The sequence below is a fragment of the Paroedura picta genome, chromosome 3 (assembly GCF_049243985.1).
Source record: "Paroedura picta isolate Pp20150507F chromosome 3, Ppicta_v3.0, whole genome shotgun sequence".
Classification (NCBI taxonomy): Eukaryota; Metazoa; Chordata; class Lepidosauria; order Squamata; family Gekkonidae; genus Paroedura; species Paroedura picta.
Window position 1 is genome coordinate 1,150,412 of NC_135371.1, and position 24,207 is coordinate 1,174,618.

The 24,207-nt window shown below is 49.3% G+C and overlaps 2 protein-coding genes and 1 pseudogene across 6 annotated transcripts; all 3 read left to right on the forward strand.

The window, feature by feature from the left end:
- Positions 1-87: 87 nt before the first annotated feature.
- LOC143833945 (uncharacterized) lies at positions 88-8,788 on the forward strand. Of its 2 annotated transcripts, XM_077330305.1 has the most exons (7): positions 91-399; positions 1,338-1,788; positions 1,979-2,093; positions 2,761-2,831; positions 5,043-5,169; positions 6,153-7,630; positions 7,684-8,788. In XM_077330305.1, the coding sequence occupies exons 1-7, from the start codon at positions 242-244 to the stop codon at positions 8,263-8,265; spliced, it is 2,982 nt and encodes a 993-aa protein (XP_077186420.1). In that variant the 5' UTR covers positions 91-241; the 3' UTR covers positions 8,266-8,788. The 2 variants fall into 2 exon arrangements, with proteins under 2 accessions (XP_077186419.1, XP_077186420.1); XM_077330304.1 differs by having other exon boundaries at positions 88-399; positions 6,156-7,828.
- On the forward strand, positions 8,460-10,757 carry LOC143833804 (uncharacterized; annotated as a pseudogene).
- A 943-nt stretch (positions 10,758-11,700) lies between these two features.
- On the forward strand, positions 11,701-20,823 carry LOC143833884 (uncharacterized). Of its 4 annotated transcripts, XM_077330117.1 has the most exons (7): positions 11,701-11,778; positions 12,279-12,415; positions 13,365-13,835; positions 14,055-14,169; positions 14,791-14,855; positions 15,046-15,172; positions 16,642-20,823. In XM_077330117.1, the coding sequence occupies exons 2-7, from the start codon at positions 12,380-12,382 to the stop codon at positions 19,377-19,379; spliced, it is 3,552 nt and encodes a 1,183-aa protein (XP_077186232.1). In that variant the 5' UTR covers positions 11,701-11,778; positions 12,279-12,379; the 3' UTR covers positions 19,380-20,823. The 4 variants fall into 4 exon arrangements, with proteins under 4 accessions (XP_077186232.1, XP_077186233.1, XP_077186234.1 ...); XM_077330118.1 differs by lacking the exons at positions 13,365-13,835; positions 14,055-14,169; XM_077330119.1 differs by lacking the exons at positions 13,365-13,835; positions 14,055-14,169 and having other exon boundaries at positions 11,717-11,851.
- The last annotated feature ends 3,384 nt before the right edge of the window (positions 20,824-24,207 follow it).

Genomic DNA, 24,207 nt, shown 5'->3' on the forward strand with positions numbered 1-24,207 from the left:
GGAGGTTCTGGGATGCCAGCCTCCAGGCGGGGCCCGGGCACTCTGCCGCGTCCTGCTCCCCTGAGCCCTTTTCCAGCCCGGAGCTGGGCCGCCGCCCTCGTGGCCTTTGCCTGCAGCCCCGAAAGGGTTAAAACGGGGAGGGGGGAGGAGGCGGACCTCGCCCGGCTGCAGACCTGCCGGAGGAAAGCCTGTTGCGGCCGGATCCCGGGGAGGGCGACTCGCGAGTTAAGTCCCTTTGCAGATGCCGCCCACGGTCCCTGGGGGAAAAGAGCCCCCCCTCCCCGCTGCCCTCCTGGATCTGCAGCCGGGGGTCTTCCTCCCTGGGAGACCCCGAGGCCCGCCTCCTCCTGCCGCCCCCGCTGAGCCGTGCGGGCAATTCATAGGGGTGCCAGCCTCCAGGTACGCCCTGGGGATCTCCCGGAATGGCAGACTGCAGAGAGCAGCTCTCCTGGAGGGAATGGGGGCTTAAGGGGGGGCTCTATGGCCCTGGACCCCGCGAAAGCCCCTCCCCGCCTCCACCCCCAAGTCTCCTGGGATTCCCCCCCCCCACCTGGAGCTGACGGCTTTCTCCCGCCCTCCCTCCCTCCCGCCCTGGGGGCTGTGGGCTGGAGTGGGCCCAATCCTTCCCCAATGAAGAAGAGGGGGGCTTTCTGTACCCCATTTTTCACTCCCCCCCCCGAGGCTTTGGGGGCTGCCCTTGAGGTGGAGGGAAGGGTGGAGAGTGGTTGCATTGGTCCAGGGGGGAGGCCAGCCCTTGCAGCCAACTCCACGAAACAGAGGTATAAAGCCCTCCGAAAGCGTATTGTTTTCTGCAGTTTTGTGTGACGTGAATCATAGAATCATAGAGTGGGAACGAACCTCAAGGGCCAGCCTTTCTAGCTCCTTGCCTGATGCAGGGAGTCCCCTATGACGATCTTATTTTTGCTGCAGCTAAAATAAAAACATTCAAAAAAAATTCTAGTCTGACATGTTTTGGAGTAAGTCACAGTCGGTGAAAGGGCCAGACCTCAGGAAGCGGGATATGTCACGTAGCACAGGGGTAGTCAACCTGTGGTCCTCCGGATGTTCATGGACTACAATTCCCATGAGCCCCTGCCAGCATTTGCTGGCAGGGGCTCATGGGAATTGTAGTCCATGGACATCTGGAGGACCACAGGTTGACTACCCCTGACGTAGCAGATCTGCAGAGTAAATGAAGATGCCCCTTTTTATTCACAGGCATAATGATGAGGTGTCTCTTGGCCAGGGTCAGTAATGTTGCTCTGTTCTCTTTTGATTTCATTCTGCCTTTTTGAGATGTTTTCCTCTCGCCATTAAGAGTATTATTCTACACTTAGAGGAACTCAAGCAAAGGGGAAGGAGATGGAAGAGCAGGACGACCCAGAAGGACCCGGAACAGACAAGAGATTGAGGAAGGGTCCCCATCCCAACCCGGCGGGGGTTGCTGCAGAGCTTTGGGAAACAGCTGGGCCACAAGTTCTTGCTCAGGACACCGTGACCACAGAGATGGGCAGCCGAAGCTTCCAGCCGTTCCACTACCAGGAGGCCGAGGGGCCCCGAGAGGTTTGCAGCCGGCTCCACGGACTCTGCAACCGCTGGCTGGAGCCGGAGAGGAGCACCAAGCAGCAGATCCTGGACCTGGTGATCCTGGAGCAGTTCCTGGCCCTCCTGCCCCGGGAGATGCAGGGCTGGGTGAGAGGATGCGGGCCGGAGAGCAGCGCCCAGGCGGTGGCCCTGGCCGAAGGCTTCCTCCTCAGCCAGGCTCAGGAGGAGAGGCAGGCCGAGCAGGTGAGGGGGCTTCCTTAGGCTTCCCGATCAGATATTTCTGCTTCTGCTGGGAAGAAACCCCAACGCTGATTTCCTGCCCCTGTGCTTGAACCAGCTCTACTGGCCTATGCAGGGCTGAGGAGTCTGGGAGGGGGGCAGGACCCGTCTCCTCAGCCTCTTCTAGTCCTTGTCTCCTTTCCCACTCTTTCAGAAGTGGGGGCCAGCAGTGAAGGTGGAAGGACACTTCTCTGGGGAGGGGGGGTCTCCCTCGGAGGACGGGCAGCGGGCTCAGACCCTGGACCTTTCCCAAGATGCCCTCTCACATGGTAAGGCCCTTTGGTGGCCAGGTGGGATTTGGGCCCACAGTGAAGGGGTTGGGGAGGTCTGGGACGGCAGAGGGAGGAAGTACGTCTGCATACAACACCGAATCGGTCTCTAGAATTCAGGGCCACTGCAGGTAATGCCGGCCACTCCGTTGAAAGGTGATCAGACAGATTCCTAGAAGGCAGTCTTGGGTGCAGCTCTTAGCTGTGGCAAACAAATGGAGCCTCCATGTTCTGGGGCAGCAAACCTCTGAAAACTCATTGCTAGTGCCTAATTGTTGCCTAATGTGCCCCTACATGACAGCTTCTCAGGGGCATCGGGTGGGCCGGAGTCGGAAAGTGGATGAGGACTGTGGATGCCTCCGGCCTGGTGCGCCTGTGAGGTTCAGGGTTGTGATATCAGGGCATCAAGAGACACTCAGGCAACCCATTAACGTTACCCCGGAGTTTTTCATATAGACTGAAGCCACCTCTTGGTTTTCAGAGCACCTGGTGCTTCTCTGCGTCCCCTCTCACAATGTACTAAACAGCCGTACAAACTGCGTTGCGTGTCCCTATGGCCGGGTTTCCCAGCCCTGGGAAGGAGGGTGCACAAAGCGGGATTCAAGCAAGCTAGCAAACGAAGGAGCCTAACCTGACCATCTTCCTTCCTTCTGTGTTGGCGTCACAGGCACTGGCCAGGTGGTGCTCAGCCATCATCTTGAGAGAGGTGTGGAAACGGCGGCTGACCCTCCACTCCAGGTAGAGGAGATGTTCCTGGGTCCCTGCTCAGGTGCCCAAGGGAGAGAGGCCCTGAACCCCACTCCCTTTGCCCATCTCAAGCTCTGTATCCTAATAATAATACTACTACTACTACTATAATAATACTATTTTCCTAACCTGCCCTTCCTGTGAGTTTATATATTACAAATAAAATACATCATAAATAAGTTTAGATTCTCCTATAAGATCAAGTTAGTTCAAACAATTAAGTCTGCACTTTTGACATGTCTCTGCCTGATTAAATTTAAATTTGTTCTTTCTGTGGGTGGATCTTCCCTCTTCCCACAGACGGAAGGCCAGCCAGTTGGGCGTGAAAGGTGTTGGGTGTTTCCGGCCTCAGTCATAGGCCTGGTGGAATAGCTTTGTCTTACAGGCCCTGCGGAACTGATCGAGGTCCCCGGGGCCCTGATCTCACTGGGCAGAGCATTCCGCCCGGCCGGGGCCAGGGCAAAAGGTCCTGGCCCTGGGTGAGGTCAGTCTTCCCTCTTTGGGGCCAGGGACTCTGGGCAAATTTTGGTCCGCCAACCACAGTGCTCTTGGGGGAACACAGTGGGAGAGACAGTTCCACAGATATCCTGGTCCTAGATGGCTCAGGGCCTCGAAGGTCTGCACCAAAACCTTTAATTCAGTCTCCAGTTGGGAGCCTGTGCAGTTAGGCAAGCGCTGGTGACGGGCAACACCAGTGAATTATGCATATGTGGCGGTTCTATTATAGCCAAAGTTTGGAAATCATTATTTACAGAGATTAGGAACATCGTCTGGGAACAAATAAAACCTTCTGCTGCATGGGTCCTGCTCAACATATATCTTACTGAACACTCCCAACGTAAGCACACAACGCTGATTAATTATCTCACAGTCGCAGCTGGATTGCTTATTAACCAACGCTGAAAGAACACAACTGGGGTCTAAAAAGAAGGAGTATAGCGAGCAGCATGAGGAACTCACCAATAAATTTAGATTAATTTTTTTTGTGGGGGAGATGACTTTATGATAATCTGGACTGGTTTTATAAAGTATCTGCTGGAATTTTCCGGAATAGATCTCCTTCAAAAATGTTCTTTAATCAGATGGAGGCCTGTTGATCTTGTTTTTTATATTGGATTAGGTTTATGCATATAACATTGTTTAGAACTGGATTAAATAATTTGATGCAGAGAGAACGACGGCTTGGACTGAAGTCCCCCCCCCCCGATACTTTTGGGTTTAATTTCTGTTTTTCTCTTATATATTTTTACAACCATTCATGTCTTTCTTTATTGGTTAGAACAATAATGTATTTTGACGGTTTCTTTCAATTTGTGTAATCAGATAATTTGCTTTCTGTTGCATTTTTCTGGTGTGGTTTTTGTTTATATGGCTATAATAAAACAATTTTTAAAATAGTCATGTGCACCCTCCACTGGGTAATGACCCTTGCAGCTGCATTTTAGAGTTTGTGGGTTAGTCTCAAGGGAAAATTCCTTCATAGGGCTTGTTGCAGAGGTCTAGCCTGGAGGTGACCATTGCATAGATAGCTGTGGCTAGGTGGGGTGTCGAGAGGTCGGGTGTTAATTGTCGAACCTGGCGTAGCTGGAAAAATGCCAGGCAAGCAACATTCATGATCTGGGCCTCCATCAACAAGGAGGAGTCCAGGATCAAGCCCAAACTCCTGGCGGAAGTCACAGGTGTCAGTTGGACCCTATCAAGAGATGTTGTTCTCACCATCTGCCTCTCGGCATGCCGGCCCAACCAGGGGACGTCTGCCTTGGCTTCAGCTTGAGCCAGTCCACTTCCAGGCATCTGGCCAGGTTCTCTAGGGGTGTTGATGGATGGCCGTCCTTTAAGAGAAATAGCTGGGTGCCCTCCGCGTATTGGTGACAACTCAGCCCGAAACTCCCAATCACCTGGGCAAGGGGGGCATGTTGATGTTAGATAGCATCAGGGAGACTATTGTTCCCTGGGGGACCCCACAATGTAGAGCCCAGTGCTCGGAGATGCTCCCCACCTTGTGCCAATTCTGTCCCCGTCTGTGGAGAAGAGACAGCAGCCACGGAAGGGCTGGGTCACGTATCCCCACATCGGCAGGCCAAGAGCCCATGACCGACCGTGTCACACCCTGCCGTCCGGCCCCCTCCCCCACTGCCCCCTCCCGATTCAGCTTTTCTTCCCGGCACAAACTCTCAGGAGGGATTCTGCTTTCTCTTCCAGCGGCCCTTTTCCTTTGAGGAGGTGACCGTCTCTTTCACAGAGGCCGAGTGGGCCCTGCTGGATCGGGGCCAGAGAGCTCTCTACAGGGAAGTCATGCTGGAGAATTATAGGACTGTGGCCTTTTTGGGTAAGAATCTTTCACGGATGCCAATAGATGTCTTGTAGAAAAAAATGAAAAACACAAAATTTGAAATTGCTATTAAAAAATTATAGGTAATCTCTGACTTTCCATAATTCAAAACAGTTTTAGCACATAAATCATAAATAATTTTGAATAATACTGTGGATTGTCATGTTAAGATGTACGTTTCTTGAATGTTTTAATTTCAAGCACATAAGAATCTCATTTCATGTATCTTTTCCTTTGAAGTTTGGTCACCAGTCCCTTCAAGATGGTGCTTGAGCATGTTCAGTTGATAGAGTTGCCCAGCCATCTAGTCCAGGGGTAGTCAAACTGCGGCCCTCCAGATGTCCATGGACTACAATTCCCATGAGCCCCTACCAGCATTCGCTTGCAGTGGCTCATGGGAATTGTAGTCCATGGACATCTGGAGGGCCGCAGTTTGACTACCCCTGATCTAGTCCCTTTTGCACCAGGTGTTGAGCGTATTTATGTTTTTATACCTTTGAGCTTTGAGAAACTCTGTTTGCCCCTCGCCACTGACTCTGGAAGTATGAGAAAGATCCTTAGCACAACAGAAACGTGAAGCGCATTACCCAGGTGTTTTGTCACTGCGTGATGGGAAGGAACGGCATAGACTTTGGAAGTCCTTGAGCTATTACTGTCAGTTCCCAGCACAGATCTTTGGCATCAGTATCTTTCTTTCCATTGTGCAGCAGTGGTTTCTCCAAATCCTTGCAGGCATCTTCAGTGGGTGTTCTGTGAGTGTGTCAGTTTGAAAGAATGAAGGGGCTGCAGGAATCTTCAGAGATGGGCCAGGCAGGCAGGCAGACAGGCAGGCAGCATTTTTAATGTGCATATCATTTTATTTTTCAACATACAGCAGAAACAAGCCCCTGGAATAGTTAAATTGTGGATGGGATTTCAAGTGCAACTCAGGGTCCCAAGCGTGGTTGCTAACAGGAACAGGATCTCTCTCTTTATTCCAGCAGGAGATGATCAGAGGAATGAGGAGGAGGGTGAACTGCCTGGCCTGTCCCCAGATGAAGTCAAGAATGAAGACTTCAGGAATCAACGAAGACCCAAGAGGCAGAACGGGAGCCGTACAGTCGAGAAGAGAGATGGACCCATTCCATGTCAAGTGTGGGAGTTCCATGAAGTAAACCACGTGGTAGAAGAAACCTACAAGCAAGTGGAGTGTGGAAGGAGTTTCTTTGGCAGAGCAGAACTACGTAGACATCAACAAACACATGAAGGAGAGAAACATAGGTGTTCAGAGTATAGCGCGTGTTCCTTGCAGAAATCAGACCTTATTAAACACCAAAGCATTCATTCAGGAGCAAAGTCATTTATCTGTTCAGAGCATGGAATGATATCATGTGATGGAAGACAGGGTAATGTACATTTCCCAAGGAACAATACAGTGAAGACATGTAAATGCTTTCAATGTGGAATGTATTTTAAATACAGATCACAGCTCCTTGTACACCAAAGAACACACACAGGGGAGAAAACTTTTGAATGTTCTGAGTGTGGAAAGAGATTCAGTCAGAGTAGTCATCTCCTACTGCATCGAAGAACTCACACAGGGGAGAAACCTTTTGAGTGCTCAGAGTGTGGACAGCGCTTCTGTAACAGTAGCAATTATCAACGGCACCTAAGAACCCACACAAAGGATAAACCATTTGAATGCTCAGAGTGTGGAAAGAGATTCAGTCAAAGTGACCATCTCCTGTTGCATCAAAGAACACACACAGGGGAGAAACCTTTTGAATGCTCAGAGTGTAGGAGACGATTCTGCCACAGTAGCAATTTTCATCGGCATCTAAGAACCCACAGAAATAAAAGATCTTTTGAATGCTCAGAGTCTGAAAAGAAATTCAAACAGAGTTCTGACCTTCAAAAGCATCTAAGAACCCAAACTGATGAGAAACCATTTGAATGCTCAGCTTGTGGAAAGCAATTCAGTCAGAGTAACAGTCTTCTACAGCATCAAAGAACTCATACAGGGGAGAAACCTTTCAGATGCTCCAACTGTGGGAAGCAATTCTGTCACAATAGCAATTTTCATAGGCATCTAAGAACCCACCAAAATGAGAAACCTTTTGAATGCTCACAGTGTGGACAGCGCTTCTGTCACAGTCGCAATTTTCAACGGCATCTAAAATCCCACACAATGGAGAAACTGTTTGAATGCTCAGACTGTGGTAAGCGATTCTGTCAAAGTAGTAGTTTTCATCGGCACCTAAAAACCCACACAAATGAGAAACCTTTTGAATGCTCAGAGTGTAGAAAGAGATTCAGTGAGAGTTGTGATCTTCAAAAGCACCTAAGAATCCACACAAATGAGAAACAGTTTGAATGCTCAGAGTGTGGAAAGAAATTCAGTCAGAGTAAGAGTCTTCTACAGCATCAAAGAATTCACACAGGGGAGAAACCTTTTCAATGTTCAGAGTGTGGAAATTCTGTAAAAATAGCAATTTTCATCGGCATCTAAGAACCCACACAAAGGAGAAGCAGTTTGAATGCTTAGAATGTGGAAAGAGATTCAGTCACAGTGGCAAATTTCAACTGCATCAAAAAATCCACATAGGTGAGAAACCCTTTGAATGCTCAGAATGTGGAAAGAGATTCAACCGGACCAGTCATCTTCACGAGCACTTCAGAACCCACTCTGGGGAGAAACCTTTTGAATGCTCTGAGTGTGGAAAGCAATTTTCTTACCGCAGTGGTATTCAACGGCACCTTAAAACACACACCGGGGAGAAACCATTTGAATGCTTAGAATGTGGAAAAAGATTCAGTCAGAGTAACCATCTTCAATGTCATCTAAGAACCCACACAAAGGAGAAACCTTTTGAATGCTCAGAGTGTGGAAAGAGATTTAGTCAGAGTAACCATCTTCAACAGCATCTAAGCACCCACAAAACGGAGAAACCTTTTGAGTGCTCAGAATGTGGAAAGAGATTCAGTGAGAGAAGGTATCTTCAGATGCATTTAAAAACTCATGCAAGGGAGAAGAGACCCAAACGACAGAAAGGAAACCATACAATCAAGAAGAGGGATGAACCCATTCCTTATCAAGGGGGGGGATTTCCATGAAAATACTCACATGGCAGAAGAAACCTACAAGTCCAGAGTGTGATAAAAATTTCTCCAGTCAAACCCAACATAATATCCATTTGCTATTGCACAGTAGAGAGAAGACCCATCAATGCCTCGATTGTGAAAAGTGCTTCCTTTGTAGAACAGAACTAATTAGACATCAACAGACACATGAAGGAGAGAAATGACACATGAAGCAGAGTGTGGTGAGAGTTTTTCACAGAAATCAGCCCTTAGTAAACATCAAAGTATTCATTCAGGAGAGAAGTCATTTATCTGTTCAGACAGTGGAGTGATATCGTGGGATGGAAGACAGGCTAATGTACATTTCCCAAATAATGGGATACTAAGGGCTTGTAAAATGCTTTCAGTGTGGAAAGTACTTTAAATACAAATCACAGCTCCTTGTGCATCAGAGAAACCATACAGGGGAGAAACCTTTTGAATGCTCTGAGTGCCAAAAGAAATTAAATCGGAATTTTGACCTGCAAAGGCACCTAAGAACCCACACAAATTAGAAACCTTTTGAATGCTCACAATATGGAAAGAAATTCAGTCAGAGTAACAGTCTCCTACAGCATCAAAGAACTCACACAGGGGAGAAACCTTTCAAATGCTCAGAGAGTAGGAAGAGATCCTATCACAGTAGCAATTTTTATCAGCATCTAGGAACCCACACAAACGATAAACCTTTTGAATGCTCAAGAGTGTGGAAAGCAATTCTGTCAGAGTCGCAATTTTCAGCAGCATCAAAGAATCCAAATTGGTGTGAAACCTTTTGAATGCCCATAGTGTGGAAAGAGATTCAGCCAGAGCGATAATTTTCAGGAGCATTTAAGAACCCGCTCTGGGGAGAAACGTTTTGAATGCTCTAAATGTGGAAAGAGATTCAGTCAGAGTGACATGCTTCAAAAACACCTAAGAACCCACACAAAGGAGAAACCTTTTGAATGCTTAGAGTGTGGAAAGCAATTCACTCGGAATGACAATCTTCAAAAACATTTGAGGACTCATGCAGAGGAGAAACTCTTAAATACTCTGGGAAGGTCTTCAGGTGGACAGTCACTGTTGAACAGCATCTAAGAACCGGCACCAGGGAAGGTGGACATCTTGGCTGGTCAGTATGGCTAATCCTCTTGACTCCCAATTTTGCCGTACTGGTCAAAAAATTAGAGGATGTGGAAGTTATGGCGTTGCTGGCTTTTGACCTAGCAACATGCAATACAGAATGTTTAATTTTCATTGTAATTTAATTGTAAAGCTGTCTGTTTCGGAATGTGAACACCCTGTGATACAGAACAAATTAACAGACGTACAGAACAGACAATGACACAATAATATTCCAGTTTCACGGCTGAATAGTTATCTCTGCTAACAGAAACCCCAATAGCTGTTATAGAGCTGGAACATATTCACAGATCTATTGGCCCAAAGTTTCTCTAACTAAAAACTCAAGGCTCTGAGGCATTATTCATCGTTTTATGTTGAAAAAAGTTTTCCATAGTCTCAAGGGAGAATAATTATCCCATAATATGCAAATTTTATCAGATTTGCCTCCTGAAATTCTAACAGCACAGTTTTTAAAATATTTAAAAAGAAAATGGGGTCAAGGAGAAAACGTTCACAGCATCAAACATTAAGGAATTGCAGAGTACATTTAAGAGATTAAACCTTCCCCCTTCTACCATACCTGTGGCAAGAAGTTAAAGAGGAAGCAGGTGTGGGTCAAGACCCTGTAGCTACCAGTGTATCTATCTGCTCTTGCCATGACTGTTGTGACTCCAGTTTGGCCTTTCTTTTAGTGCCTACTTGGATCTGCAGGGGCCTGGCAGGGTTCATGTAGGGTCCAGAGGGTAGGGGGTGTGGGGTTGGTATCTGCCGCCTCTGCCATTCCATCGGGAGGGTTCAGCTATCTCCATGTTCTTGGAGCCCAGGCCGACCTGCTTTGCCTGGCAGCTAGTTTTGTTTCAGCATAAGAAGCAAAGGGAGGGGGTGTCGTGCCTGAAATTGGAATTGGGGGGAAAGAAGCGGGTTTGGAGATATAGGGGCGCTTGTGTTGCCATGCTTTAGTCTTAGCAAGAAGCCAGAGCTGTCCTGTTTTGCTTGTTCCTGAATAAAGAGATTTTCTTCACCAAAGTCTGCTTATTGGGAGTATTGACTGGAATCTTACAAAGAGATTCACCGACAGAGAGAAGCACCTACAAACTGCTGCAAAATTAATCAAAACCTGCGGAACTTCTTCTGTTGAATTGTCAGCATGAGACCTGCAAATTTTTTTCATCCCAATTAATTCACTGTAATCGTGTCTGTTTTGTTCATACAATATTATAACTACAAGTAGGCCTATCAATATTAGGTATTATCAGAAGAATCTGTCTTTTCTTCAGTTGTAGGAAGGGGTGCAGTTCATATTCTCATAGCGTTAATATTTTAGAGGAGCCTTTGCCCCTTAATTGGGTTTGTCAGACAAATATCTACACATATCCTTAAAAATTAACATTTTCTTGTTTTGAAAGCTTTAGGTATTTTTCCACATCTCTACCCCTCCTCTCCTACATGTCTTCCCTCTCTTTTTTGTCCTCCAGAGGGTGGCCATCATTTATGAAATCACCAGGGAGGAATTAATAGATGTGGAACTCCTCTCCCTTACAGACAACTGTGTGATGTAGCTGGCCAGCAGTTCTGTGAGTCCTGTGTTTTCATATTGGTGGCCTGGCCACGTCCCTTGATTTCCAGTCTTCCCTGTCTCCGGTGGTTTGTCAATCACTCTGTGTGACAAAGCCAGTCGCTTTCATTCTTGTTCTACAAATTGGACAGCTCCAACGGAGAATCCGGAACTCTCCATAAGGCTGCACAGCCTGCCCAAGAGGGGACAAGAGAGGCAAGGGGATGTCCAGCAAGTTCACTCCAGTTCCAGTGGTCATGCAGTGAGTTGATATAGAAGCACATGTATTGCTGTATCATTTTTTTAAAAATTGATAACTGGATTTCAGTATTAGTGATTTCCTTGATAAATCGATGTGTCTTATGATATCTCCCCCCCCCCCAAGTGCTCGGGGGTTCAGGGAATCCCCCCTGGTCTGGGGCTTTCTGCTGGGCAACAAGGGCCACGCGGGAGAGGCCTGGGTGCTGCTGGGGGGCAGTGGGGGGCTCGGGCCACGCCAAGGGGTCAGCCCCAGCGGAGTCTGCCCAGCAGGGCTGGCCTTGGAGGGAGCGGCTGTTTCGCACCTGGACTCTGGCGCTCCGCCCCCGGAAGCCCCGCCCTCCCCAAGCCACGCCCTCCTGAGCCCCGCCCCCAACCCCGGGGCGGCCGCCGCTCGCTCTCGGAGGGCCCGGAAGCCCCGGACTCCGCCTGCAGCTCTGAAAGGGTTAAAGCGAAAGAGTGCGGCTGGCCAGAGCGGCCGAGGGAGGCGGGGCCGGAAGAAGGGGAAGGCGCTTTTCCGGGAGGGGCGGAAGGGGAGAAGAAGAGGAAAGCCTTTGGCGGCCGGGCCCCGGGAGGGTTACTCGCGAGTAAGCTCTGAAGGGCGGGGGAAGAACAGCGTCTCCGGCCCGGGAGGGAGCGGCTTGCAAGGGCCATTCTCCGGTGGGTCGCCCCCCCCCCAGGGAGACCCAGGCCCGCCTCTGTCTGCCTCCCCCCCGCCCCCCCAGGCTGCCTCTGCACGGCGGACTCATCGGTTGCCAGCCTCCAGGCGGGGCCTGGGGATCCCCCGGAATCCCCCTGGGGGGAGGGGAGGGGGGCTCGGTGGCACGCCTCTCCCCTGAGGTCCCTGCCCTCCCCCCTCATGCTCCACCCCCAAATGTCCAGGTCCCCCACCTGGAGCTGACCCCTCCCCCCTCCCCCGCACGGGTGTCCAGGAGGGACGTGACGTCCCTTAGGCAGAATAAGGCGGGGGGTGGGGGGTGGGGTGTGGGAGTGGGTCAGAGTTTTCTTCAAGATCAGCCACAAAGAATAGCTCAGGTTTTTGTATCCTGTATTCAAGGGGTTTTTCCCCTTCCTCTTCCCACAACAGACACCCTCTGAGGTAGGCGGGGCTAAGAGAGCTCTGAGAGAACTGTGATGGTTACGGCATGAGGAGGAGAAGGAGTGGGGAATCGAACTCTGCTCTTAACGATGACACCCCACTGGCTCCCAGAGAGGTCACCGGAGGTCAGTTATCCTCCCCTCTCCCAACTCTTCTGTCTTTATGCAAAGCTCTATATAGCTTTGGGTTTGACTGTCATCCATATGCCCAGATAACTCTCTCTCCTTCCCCGCATTTCCTGGTTCAGCCCTTTCCAGTCGCTTTGCCCTGGGATCCAGTTCCTGTTGAGAATAGCCCCTACTCTGATCAGGCAGTCCTCGGGGGCCAAGATTGATGGGTTGGTGATAAAGGAGACTGCCATAACCTTCTAGTTGATCATACACTGATTGGAAATGGTCTTTTGTTCCATATTTCCCTGTATTAATAAATGCTGCTTAAGAATTACATTTTGACTAAGATTAAGGCTCATGGTAACTCAGCCTTCCGGACAGAGCTGAGCCCGGTGCGAGTTTAGACCTGAGGTCGGGGAATATTCTACCAAGTCTAACCCCAGGGGGCTGAGGGCTGACCCAGGGCTGACCCTGCCACTTCCGAAGGTTGAGATCAGGGCTCCAGAGCTGGAGGATTTGGGGGTTGTCTTGGAGGGTGGGAAGGTGCTGTCTTGGTCCAGGGATGTAGCCAACCCTATGAGGTAGGCGTAGAAAACCGTCTGTAACCCTATTGTTTTTTGCACAGTTTTGCATGACATGAGTCCCCTAGGACTCTCTTATTTTTGCTGCAGCTAAATCAAAACATTAAAAAGGATTTCCAGTCTCTCATAGAATCCTAGAATTGGCAGGGACTTCCGGGGTTATTTAGCCAACCCCCTGCAGGAAATTCACAACACTGTTTTGGGGTGATTCACATGAGGCAAAAGGGCCAAACCAAAAGAATGTAATGCAGCACAGTGGCATGAATCCTTATCTGTAAAATAAACAAGGCCGCTCCTCCTTATTCACCAGGGCAATGATGAGGGGCCTTTTGCGTTTGGTTTCTTCCTGCCTTTTGGATATGATTTCCTCTCCCTCTTCGTAGCCACGTGAGCATTGGTCAGAAGCAGCCCAAGGGAAGAGGAAGGAGATGGAAGAGCGGGAGCTCCCGGAAGGGACTGGAGCTGGAAAGAGATCAAGGACAGGTCCCCATCCCATCCAAGCACCAGGTAGTGGTGCCGAATTCTGGAGGGCTGGACCAGAGATCCCGGCTCAGGATACTGTGACCACAGACGTATGCAGCCGAAGCTTCCAGCAGTTCTGCTACCAGGAGGCCGATGGGCCCCGAGAGGTTTGCAGCCAGCTCCATGGACTTTGCAGCCGCTGGCTGGAGCCAGAGAGGAGCACCAAGAGGCAGATGCTGGACCGGGTGACCCTGGAGCAGTTCCTGGCCCTCCTGCCCCCAGTGATGCAGGGCTGGGTGAGAGGATGCGGGCCGGAGAGCAGCACCCAGGCGGTGGCCCTGGCCGAAGGCTTCCTCCTGAGCCAGGCCCAGGAGGAGAGGCAGGTGGAGCAGGTGAGGGGGGCTTCCTTCATATCTGCTACCCGATTAGATATTTCAGCCTCTAGAGAATTCCCTCGGCTGGGAAGGAAACCCCACCCTGATTTCCTGCCCCTGTGGCTGAAAGGGCTCTGTTGGCCTGTGCAGGGCTGAGGAGTCAGGGAGGGGGGCAGGATCCGTCTCCTCGTCCTGTTCCTTCCCTTCTCTTACCTGTCTCCTTTGCTACTCTTTCAGTTGTGGGGGCCAGCAGTGAAGACAGAAGGAAAGTTCTTTCAGGAGGAAGGGTCTCCTTCGGAGGAAGGGCAGCGGGTTCAGGCCCAGGACTGCTCCCCAGGTGCCCTCTCCCAAAGTAAGGCTCTTTGAGGGCCAGATGGGATTGGGGCCCACACTGAAGGGGTTGGGTAGAAGGCCTGAGGCAGGAGGAAAAGGAAGTGATTGACTTCGGGGCGGCCATTCCCTTGAAAGGTGATTAGACAGAGTCTTGGGCACAGCTCCTGGCCACGGCAAGCCATTCGAGCCTCCAGCAGACCTCTGAACACTCCCTTCCGGTGCCTGGAGTTGGCCTACTGAGCCCCTCCGGAAAGGCTTCTCAGGAGCATCTGGTGGGCTGCAGTCAGAGGGAGGAGAGTGGACTACGGGTGCCTCTGGTCTGGCGTCCCTGTGAGGTTTGAGAGGGGGGGGGTATGGGGGCTCAATGTGATGCCAGGGGGCCGACAGACGCTCTGGGCAACCTGCGCTGTCATCTTGGAGTGTTCATATTTGCTGAAGTCTTGGTTGTCAAGGCAGCTGGTGCTTCTTTCCTGCCTCTCCCACAGTTGCCTAGACAGCCTTACCAGTTGTGTCCAGTGTGCCTCTGGCCGGGTTTCCCAGCCCTGGGGAGGAGGGGGCACAAAGTGAGATGCAAGCGAGCGAGCGAGCGGCAAGGGAGACTAACCTAACCCTCTTCCTTCCTCCTTCGTCTCCATCACAGGCAGTGGTCAGGTGCTGCTCAACCATCATCTTGGGAGAGGCTTGGTGGCTGCACCTCCAGTCCAGGTAGAGGAGATGACCGGGGGGCATCCAGACCCGCTTTCAAAGAGGGGCTTTGGCTCCTGGGTCCGTGCTAATGCCACTCCCGTTGCCCGTGCCAAGCGCTGCGTCCTGTGCCCTCCCCCACTGCCTCCTCCCAAATGCTCCTCCTGGGCCTGGCATGGTCTCTGAGGGGGGATGGTGCTTTCTCTTCCAGCATCTCTTCTCCTTTGAGGAGGTGGCCGTGTATTTCTCGGAGGCCGAGTGGGCGCTGCTGGATCCGGGCCAGAGAGCTCTCTACTGGGAAGTCATGCTGGAGAACTATGGGAGCGTGGCCTCTCTGGGTAAGGCCCTTTTATGGGTGCCAAAGGTGTGGATTTCTGCCACTAGGAGAAGGCAGGAATCAAAATTTGCCATTGGAAAGAGGCAGGAATCAAGATTTTGAACACAGAAACTTTGTTTTCAGGCTGGCCCCACCACTCATCCCCTGTGTGGGGGGGGGGGGAGTCTCGAATTGGGGTGGCAGCAGAGTTGGTGCCAGGCCTTTTCTTGCCCTAGGCTGAGGTAACGACCTGCATCCCCCTCCCATGTTGCGTACCAATTTTCATAAATGGATGTCTTGTAGGAAAAAAATGAAAAGCACAAAAATTTGAAATTGCTAATTTAAAAAATTGTGAGAACAAGTAACACAACCATCTTTTACTTTCTTTCCCCAATGCAAAACAGTTTTAGCACACAGATCATAAATAATTCTGAATAATCCTGTGAATTGTCATGTTAAAACATAAGTGTCTTGAATGTTTCCATGTCGGGCACATCAGCGCCTCGTTTTCCATGCTTTTTCCTTTGCAAATGTCGTCACCCAATCCCTTCAGGTCCAGCACTGATGCTCAGGCATGTTTGGTTGTTAGAGCTGCCAAGCCAATAGTCCCTTTTGCAGCACTGTTGAGCATAGGTTAGGTTTGAGCTTTGAGAAGCTGCATTCACCACTCTGAGCCTCTGACACTGGAAGCGCAACGCAAATATGAGGCACACTATCCAGTTTTTCTTGTAGTAGGAAGTGTTGGAAGTCCTTGAGCTATTGCTGTAAGTTCCCAGCACAGAACTTCAGCAACAGTATCTTTCTTTCCATTGTGCAGCAGTGGTTTTTCCAGATTCTTGCAGACCTTAAGTGCATTTTCATAAATGTGCTGTATATCTCATGCAGGAAACCAAAGAAGGAATTATGTTGTTGTAGCTGTTAGAATTGCTCTTCAGTAGATTGTATCACAATGTCTGAAACAACATAATAGAAACCTATTTTGAATTTTTGCCCTGGATCTTGCAGTGCCTCTTCTTGGGCCGCATCCTCAAACAGCTGTTTTTCTTTCTCCTTTTTCTAATTTGGTAGCATTTCTAGCTCCCTGGCAATCTCAGTAGCATCTTTCAAAACTTGTTGAAAACCCCGATCATACCTGTAGTAATTCTTGATCACCTGCAGTGGGCTTGAAGCTTCCTTATTTGTAGTAGCTTGCGTGTAAGCTTAATTTCTAAAAGGGTGTTGTACCATGTAACAAGTTTAACAAAATTGAACTTACAAATACGAGGTGGCAGCCCACGTGGCTCAATAAATCTTGCAGTTAAGAGAAAAATGAAGGAAACTTGAGAGATGGACCACCCAGGCAGATGGAAGCCATTTTTAATGTGTACCTTATTGTACATTTCAATGTACATCAGGAAGAAGCCCCTGAAATGCTTAGCACATAGATGGAATTTCAAGTGCAAACGAGTTCTCCTTGGGCGGGTGCTGATGCAGCCTCTCTCTTTATGCCAGCAGAAGGTGAACAGAGGACTGAAGAGGACGAGTTGCTGCATCATCTCTTGCCAGGTGAAGTCAAGAATGAAGACTTGAAGGGAAACTTCAGGAATCGAGGAAGACCCAAGAGGCAGAACGGAAGCCGTACAGTCGAGATGAGAGATGGACCCACTCCTTGCCAAGGGGGGGATTTCCATGAAGAAACCCACAAGTGCTTGAAGTGTGGAATGACCTTCCCAGATCAAACACAATATAATGCCCATTTGCGACTACACGGTGGAAAGGAGTCCCATCAATGCTTGGAGTATGGAAAGAGCTGCCCTTGTAGAGAAGATCTAATTAGATATCAAAAAATACATGAAGGAGAGAAACATAGTAGCTCAGAGTGTAGTGAGACTTTCTCACAGAAATCAGACCTTATTAAACACCAAAGCGATCATTCAGGAGAGGAGCCATTTATCGGTTCAGAGAGTGGAATGACATTGTGTGATGGAAGACAGGGTAATGTACATTTCCCAAGGAACAGTACAGAGAAGGCATGCCAATGCTTTCAGTGTGGAAGGTACTTTAAATACAGATCGCAGCTCAGTAGGCACCAACGAACCCACACGGGTGAGAAAGGTTTTGATTGTTCTGAGTGTGGAAAGAAATTCAGTCAGAATGGCAAACTTCAACAACATCTTAGAACCCACACAGGGGAGAAACCATTTGAATGCTCAGAGTGTGGAAAGCGATTCAATCAGAGTGCTCATCTGCAGCTGCATGAGAGGACCCATACAGGGGAGAAACCATTTGAATGCTCAGAGTGTGGAAAGCGATTCTATCACAGTAGCAATTTTCATCGGCATCTAAAAACCCACACAAAGGAGAAACCATTTGAATGTTTGGATTGTGGAAACAGATTCAGTCAGAGTGGCAGTCTCCTACTGCATCAAAGAACCCACACGGGGGAGAAACCTTTTGAATGCTCAGAGTGTGGAAAGCGATTCTGTCACAGTAGCAATTTTCATCGACATCTAAGAACCCACACAAACGAGAAACCTTTTGAATGCTCCGAATGCCAAAAGAAATTCAGTCGGAATTTTGACTTGCAGAGGCACCTAAGAACCCACGCAAATGAGGAAGCTTTTGAATGCTCAGAGTCTAAAATGAAATTTAATCAGAGTTGTGACCTTCAAAATCATCTAGGAACTCACACTGATGAGAAACAATTTGAATGCTTAGAGTGCGGAAAGAAATTCAGTCAGAGTAACAGTCTGCTACAGCATCAAAGAACCCACACAGGGGAGAAACCGTATAAGTGCCCAGAGTGTGGAAAAAGATTTTGTATGAGTAGCAGTCTCCTAGTGCATGAAAGAATCCACACAGGGGAGAAACCTTTTGAATGCTCTGAGTGTGGAAAGCGATTCTGTAAAAGTAGCAATTTTCGACGACATCTAAGAACCCACACAAAGGAAAAACCTTTTGAATGTTCTGAGTGTGGAAAGAAATTCAGTCTTAGATGCAATCTTCAGCGTCATCAAGGAAGCCACAGGGGTGAGAAACCATTTGAGTGCTCAGAGTGTGGAAAGAAATTTAGTGTGAGTGGTGCACTCCTAGTGCATGAAAGAATCCACACAGGTGAGAAACCTTTTGCATGTTCCAAGTGTGGAAAGCAATTCTGTGAAAATAGCAATTTCCAGCGGCATCTGAAATCCCACACAAGGGAGAAACCATTTGAATGCTTAGAGTGTGGACAGAGATTCAGTCAGCATGATAAACTTAAACTGCATCAAAGAGTCCACATAAGCAAGAAACATTTGCAATGCTCAGTGTGCGGAAAGAGATTCATTCAAAGCAGTCATCTTCATGAGCATTTAAGAACTCACTCTGGGGAGAAACCTTTTGAATGTTCAAAGTGTGGAAAGAGATTCATTCGGAGCAGCCATCTTCATGAGCATTTAAGAACCCACATAGGGGAGAAACCTTTTGAATGCTCTGAGTGTGGAAAGCGATTTTCTTACAATAGCAGTTTTCAGCGGCATCTTAGAACACACATAGAGGAGAAACTTTTTGAATGTTCAGAGTGTGGAAAGAAAGTCAGTCCGAGGAACCGTCTACTACATCAAAGAATTCACACAGGGGAGAGACCTTTTGAATGCTCAGGGTGTGGAAAGAAGTTCAATCAGAGTGCACATCTTCAAGAACATCAAAGAACTCATACAGGGGAGAAACCTTTTGAATGCTCTGAGTGTGGGAAGCGATTTTCTTACCGTAGTGGTTTTCAACGACATCTAAGAACCCACACAAAAGAGAAACCATTTGAATGTTCCGAATGTGGAAAGAGGTTCAGTCAGAATGGCAGTCTTCAACAGCATCTTAGAACCCACACAGGGGAGAAACCTTTTCAGTGCTTAGTGTGTGGAAAGAGAATCAGTCGCAGCTTTAGTCTTCAAAAGCACCTAAGAACCCACACAGGGGAGAAACCTTTTGAATGCTCAAAGTGTGGAAAGAGATTCAGTCAGAGTAACAATCTTCAGCAGCATCTAAGAACACACACAAAGGAGAAACCTTTTGAGTGTTCAGAGTGCGGAAAAAGATTCAGTCAGAGTAACCATCTTCAACGGCACCTAAGAACCCACACGAAGGAGAAACCTTTTGAATGCTCAAAGTGCAAAAAGAGATTTAGTGAAAACAGTCTTCTTCAGAAGCATTTAAGAACGCACCCAGGGGCAAAAACATTTGCATGGTCAGCGGGTGAAAAGAGATTTACGTAGTTGGAATAACAGTCTTCAAAAGCATTTGAAAACTCACACAGAGAAACCATATATCTGCATAGCTTGCGATGTGCTTCTCTCTTATTTAACTTTAAGAGACAACTACAGACCATAGAAACGGTTAACACCATGCAAACTCTTCTGCCCAAGATCCTGACCCTGAGTTGGAAGAAATGATAGAAATATTTGGAGTGAGAACAGAGATCGAATAGATCTCACAGGGTGGAAGGAGAACTTCCAAGCTAAGTCCTTCTGACATCTGTAAACCTGGAAAAACACATACCTGTTTTCCCAATCCTTTGAGGAAGTAGACAAGCATAGAAGATTCCTGTGGACAGATTTCAGGGGTCCATGAATTTGGATGGGGGGTGGGGAATTGCATCTTCATTTTCATTCACCTGTAACTGAGATTCATCAATTCCTTCAATTATGAATCTAGGCAACACATCAAAGTAGTATTAAAGTATCTGTGGCTTTGTCAACAAAAGTCATAGTTTTTTTTTTTTTACATATCGCATTACAGTTGTTGCAGATATCTTGTATGTGCCTCTGAAATTAGGGCAGCTTTTTGCCCCGCCACTGGATCACACACAATCGCACTCTTCATCTCCCCAGACACTTATGTGACATAGCAGGCCAGTGATTGGGCAACTTTGCGCCTAGTTGTCCGTCAGATACAAAAGACTGAATTTGGGTGTTCATACCTTTGTGACCCAGACATCTGCCTTGATTTCCAGTGTTCACTACCTACAGTTGTTAGTTCATCAGTACATGGAAGTGAGTTGTTTTCTGGGCATGGTTGTGGTGCCATTAGATTGGACAATGTTCCAGAGCATTTGGGGTGATTTGCTCGGTAAACGTTTTCAGCACAAACTCCCACTCCCTGATTCATGAGGTTAATAACTGGAAGTTTCTCCTCGTCCTCCTCCTGCCAGTAGATTCTTCGTTATGAGTGACCACCAGTGGCACATCAACAGAAGGATTATGGTGGCATCAGAGACAGGCTCTGGCACAGGGGCTGAGCCAGATATTCTGACCAGGAATAGGATGCTTAAACATGTTGTTGACTCAGTGAAGGCAGAAATATTGGTGGGTTGGTGTGGCCAATCTGCTCAACTCCAATGTTGACCGACTGGTGGAAAAATTAGAGGATGCAAAAGCTGTGGCTCCAGGACCCTTTGTCTTAAGGGATGCTCAAGTGTGGTGGGGGAGGGGACGCTGCCTTGGAATGGGAAAAACACTGTAATAATGAACAGATTAACAGGCAAAGGGACAATGATATTCCAGTTTGCAAAGTGGACCAGCTCTTGGAAGAAGCTAATTTACTGGTTTTCATGGTGGAAACTGCTCCCAGGAACTCTGCTAGGTGTTACAGTGTTTGGACGCATTCTTCATGCTCTTGGCCCTAAAGCTATGAATAAAAACTCCAGGCCTTGACACATAATCGTCTGTTTTCATTGCTTTGCATCGGAAGGAATGGTTTTAAGGGAGAAGAGCAGTTAAAATATTTTTAAAGAAAAGGGGGTCAAAGTTTAAATGAAGTTTCTAAAAGGGAAAACGTTCACACTTTCAAATGTTAAGGAAGTGGCCCTCTCAAGATGAAGAAGCTACAAATGGGAGAAATGGCGAACTGCATTCCAAGGCAGGTTTGGCCTTTTTTCATTTGTAGAGAGTGGAGTAATTCATATTCTTATAGTATTATTATCTTAGAGAAACCTTTTCCCCTTAATTGAAGAGAAATAGCTTTGCTTATCTTAAGGCAGTGGGGGGGGGGGAGAAGGCGACGGCTGCTGCAGCGGGTCCCGGCTCCTGGGTGGCAGGACCGCAACTCTCGGCTAGAAGACGTGTCACTCTGCAATCTAGGCCGCTGCGTCCAGATCGTCTCCTGCTGCAGCGTCTCCGGCTGCGGCCTGTGGTCCTGCTGGGTGGGGAGGGAAAGGGAGCAAGCCCGGATTTGGTCACCGGGAGACGAGGGGGAGGAAGGGAGAGTGGCCTCCCCCCACCTGGCGTCTAGTTGACCTCAAGGGAGCCCTGGTCTGATTCACAGTCAAGTGGTCCCACCACAACAGTGCGGGAAAGTCCCAGCCCCGGAGAGAAAACTGGCTCTGGGCCAGACGATTTTAGACCCCATAATAAACAACAGACTTGCCTGCTGTATTTTTCTTCATTGCTTCCAGCATCAAGCCCAAAAAGAGGAAGGCAAAGATCAGCCTGCTCGGTGCATCTAGATATTGTCCTGGCTCAGACGCTCTGATTCAGACGCAGGCCGCTTCAAGCCTGGGTCACTTTCAGACGTGCAAAATCGAGCCCTCCCCAGCCGCATCGGCAGCTGTCCACCGGGCACTGGCCATTCCAGCCGCGAAGGGCAAGGAGGGTTATTTTGTGTGTGGATGAAAACGCACTGGGAAGCGTTGGGGTCCGGGGGGCTCCGCCAGCGCCTGGGAAGCTGATGCTGTCCCTTCCAAAGTGGCTAGTCCACAGCGAGGCTGCCTGCCAGGATGTGCCCCTTGGAGGCTCTTCTGGGCAATCCTCAAAGGCAGTGGTTCCCAACCCCCGGTCCGGAGACCAGTACCAGTTCGTGGATCAGTCAGTACCGGGCTGTGGCTCCTCCTCATCCTCCTCCCCAGCTGCTGCCTCGGTGGCTGCCCTGCCACTCTGCCGCCGGCTCACCTTTGGTGCTCTCTGGCGGCTGCCACGGCTGGGGCTCCCCCTTGGCGTGGCACTGCACAGATGCTGCGGGTAGCGCCCCCCAGTGGGTGGTGGGAAGTCAGGGGCAGGAAATCTAGTGGAGCAGGGGCTCAGGCGGGGGCAACGTCCCTTGGCAAAACACTACCCCCCCCCCCGAGCCTCAGTAAAGTTGTCAAGCATTGACTGGTCCCCGGTGATAAAAAGGTTGGGGACCACTGCAATAGAGGACCAAGGATGCCAGCCTCCGCCCCCCCCTCCCCTGGATCGGCAGGTGATCTCTGGATGGGAACAGAGATTTGGAGGAATGGAGTGCTAGAAAGACTTCAGGGAGAAAATTTCTGGCAGTCTAGGTAAACAACACCTACGCAGCACCCTTGTCCACATGCTTGTTCACCTCCTCCAGGAACTCTAAAGGGTTAGTGAGACATGATCTTTCCTTACAGAATCCATGCTGAATTCTTCTTCAACAGCTTTTGTTCACCAACGTGCCTATTAATCCTATATTTAACAATGGATTCCCCAAGTTAATTTCCTGCAACTCCACTGGAACCTTTTTAAAGGTGGCCGCTACACCTGCCACTTTGCCCTCCTCAGGAATGGAGGCAGACTGGCTGACAGGTGGCATATTTGTGCCAAGACAGCACAGGCAATCTAGACAGGAGCCAGCAGCCATGGTGCACGTTGGCATCGCTGGCATTAGGAAACGCCACCCTGCGTTCCCAGAGGGCAAACGTAGGCGACAAGGAAGGCACGTGAAGGCCGGGATCTCACAGGTGGCGTTCCCAAAGGGATCTGGCCCTCTCTGCCTTGCCTGTTCCTTCTTCACAAGACCCCTCATCAGAGATTAAATGTTAATTTGGGCAATTCCCTGTTTACCTAAATGCTAAACTGAGTCGCTCATACCCCTGAGGGTGGGAAGCGTCATGTCCTTCTAGGCCTCATCCTTCCCAGCCAGCACAGATTCTCAGGGGTCCGATTTCAACCAGGCAGCTGCTGAAGACCTCTAAAGCACTGAACCCCAATATTCTGGATAATGAAGACCCCTGTTAAAGGGCAACAGTACTTCCAGACCCCCCCCCCCCAGGAGAACTCTTACTATTAACATCAGCCGGCCGAGGAACTACATAACGACAGAAAGCTGCAAAGAATTCGGTAATGGTTTTGAATGAATGTGTCTCGTATTCATCACAAAAGCATCTACATACGTGTGAAACCTACTAAGGCATACACGTGCAAGAGACGCTACGGTCCGTTCCAGGTGCCTGGAGCAAAACACAGACGGTAGAAACCAGGACTTGACACGGTAGAAGGAAGCTCCACGCTCTGCAGCTCCGCACTTACTTTATTTATTCCATTGTGGATCCTGCTGAATTCAGATCGCTCCCTTTCTTTGAATCATGGGGAAATTACCTGCACACAGAAAACTAGCCCTACCAGGAGAAAGCTTCTGCCCAGGACCTCCTGGGCAGCCAGCTGGGGGGTCTTGTCTGTTCCACCCAGCCTCTGCTCACCTTGAAAAGACCCTGTCGCTCTGGCACTTCAACTCTGGGGAGACAGAGAAGCAGCAAAGCAGCCCACAAGCCAGAGGGCCAGGATTCCCCAAGGGGAAAGACAGAAGACTTGCTCTCCCCACCCCAAGCCTCCGTTTTCCAGTGAGCTGCATGTCTTGGGAGCCACATGCAGAAGGAAGGAAAGACCCACCACTGGGGATCATCTGGAATCATGCAAGAGGGGCAAGCACTCCCCTGGGCCACCTCCTGCACCCCAACCCTGACACATTGCCCCCCTCCCCAGTCCAAAAAGACAAGGAAGTCCCTTTCCCACTCCCCCCTTCTTCAGAGGGCTGCTGTGAGGATAAACAGAGATGAGAACGGTGCCGGTTCCTCTAGGTCCCCACCGTGAAGGAAGCCAGGGCATCCATCAAGCACATCACCTGCAGGTATGAAGAGGAGAGCAGATCAAAGGTGGGCGGCTGAGAAGAGAATGAGGCAGGAAAAGGGGGGAGGATGCTGGGTTGCCAACAGGAGGGAAAGAGGAAAGTTTGGAGGGCCGGGGAGGAGAGAGGCGTCTCCACCAAGCCCTTGAGGGCTCCCTACCATGCCGGCGGGCCTGGCCCTGGGCTGCCATTACTGGACAAGGA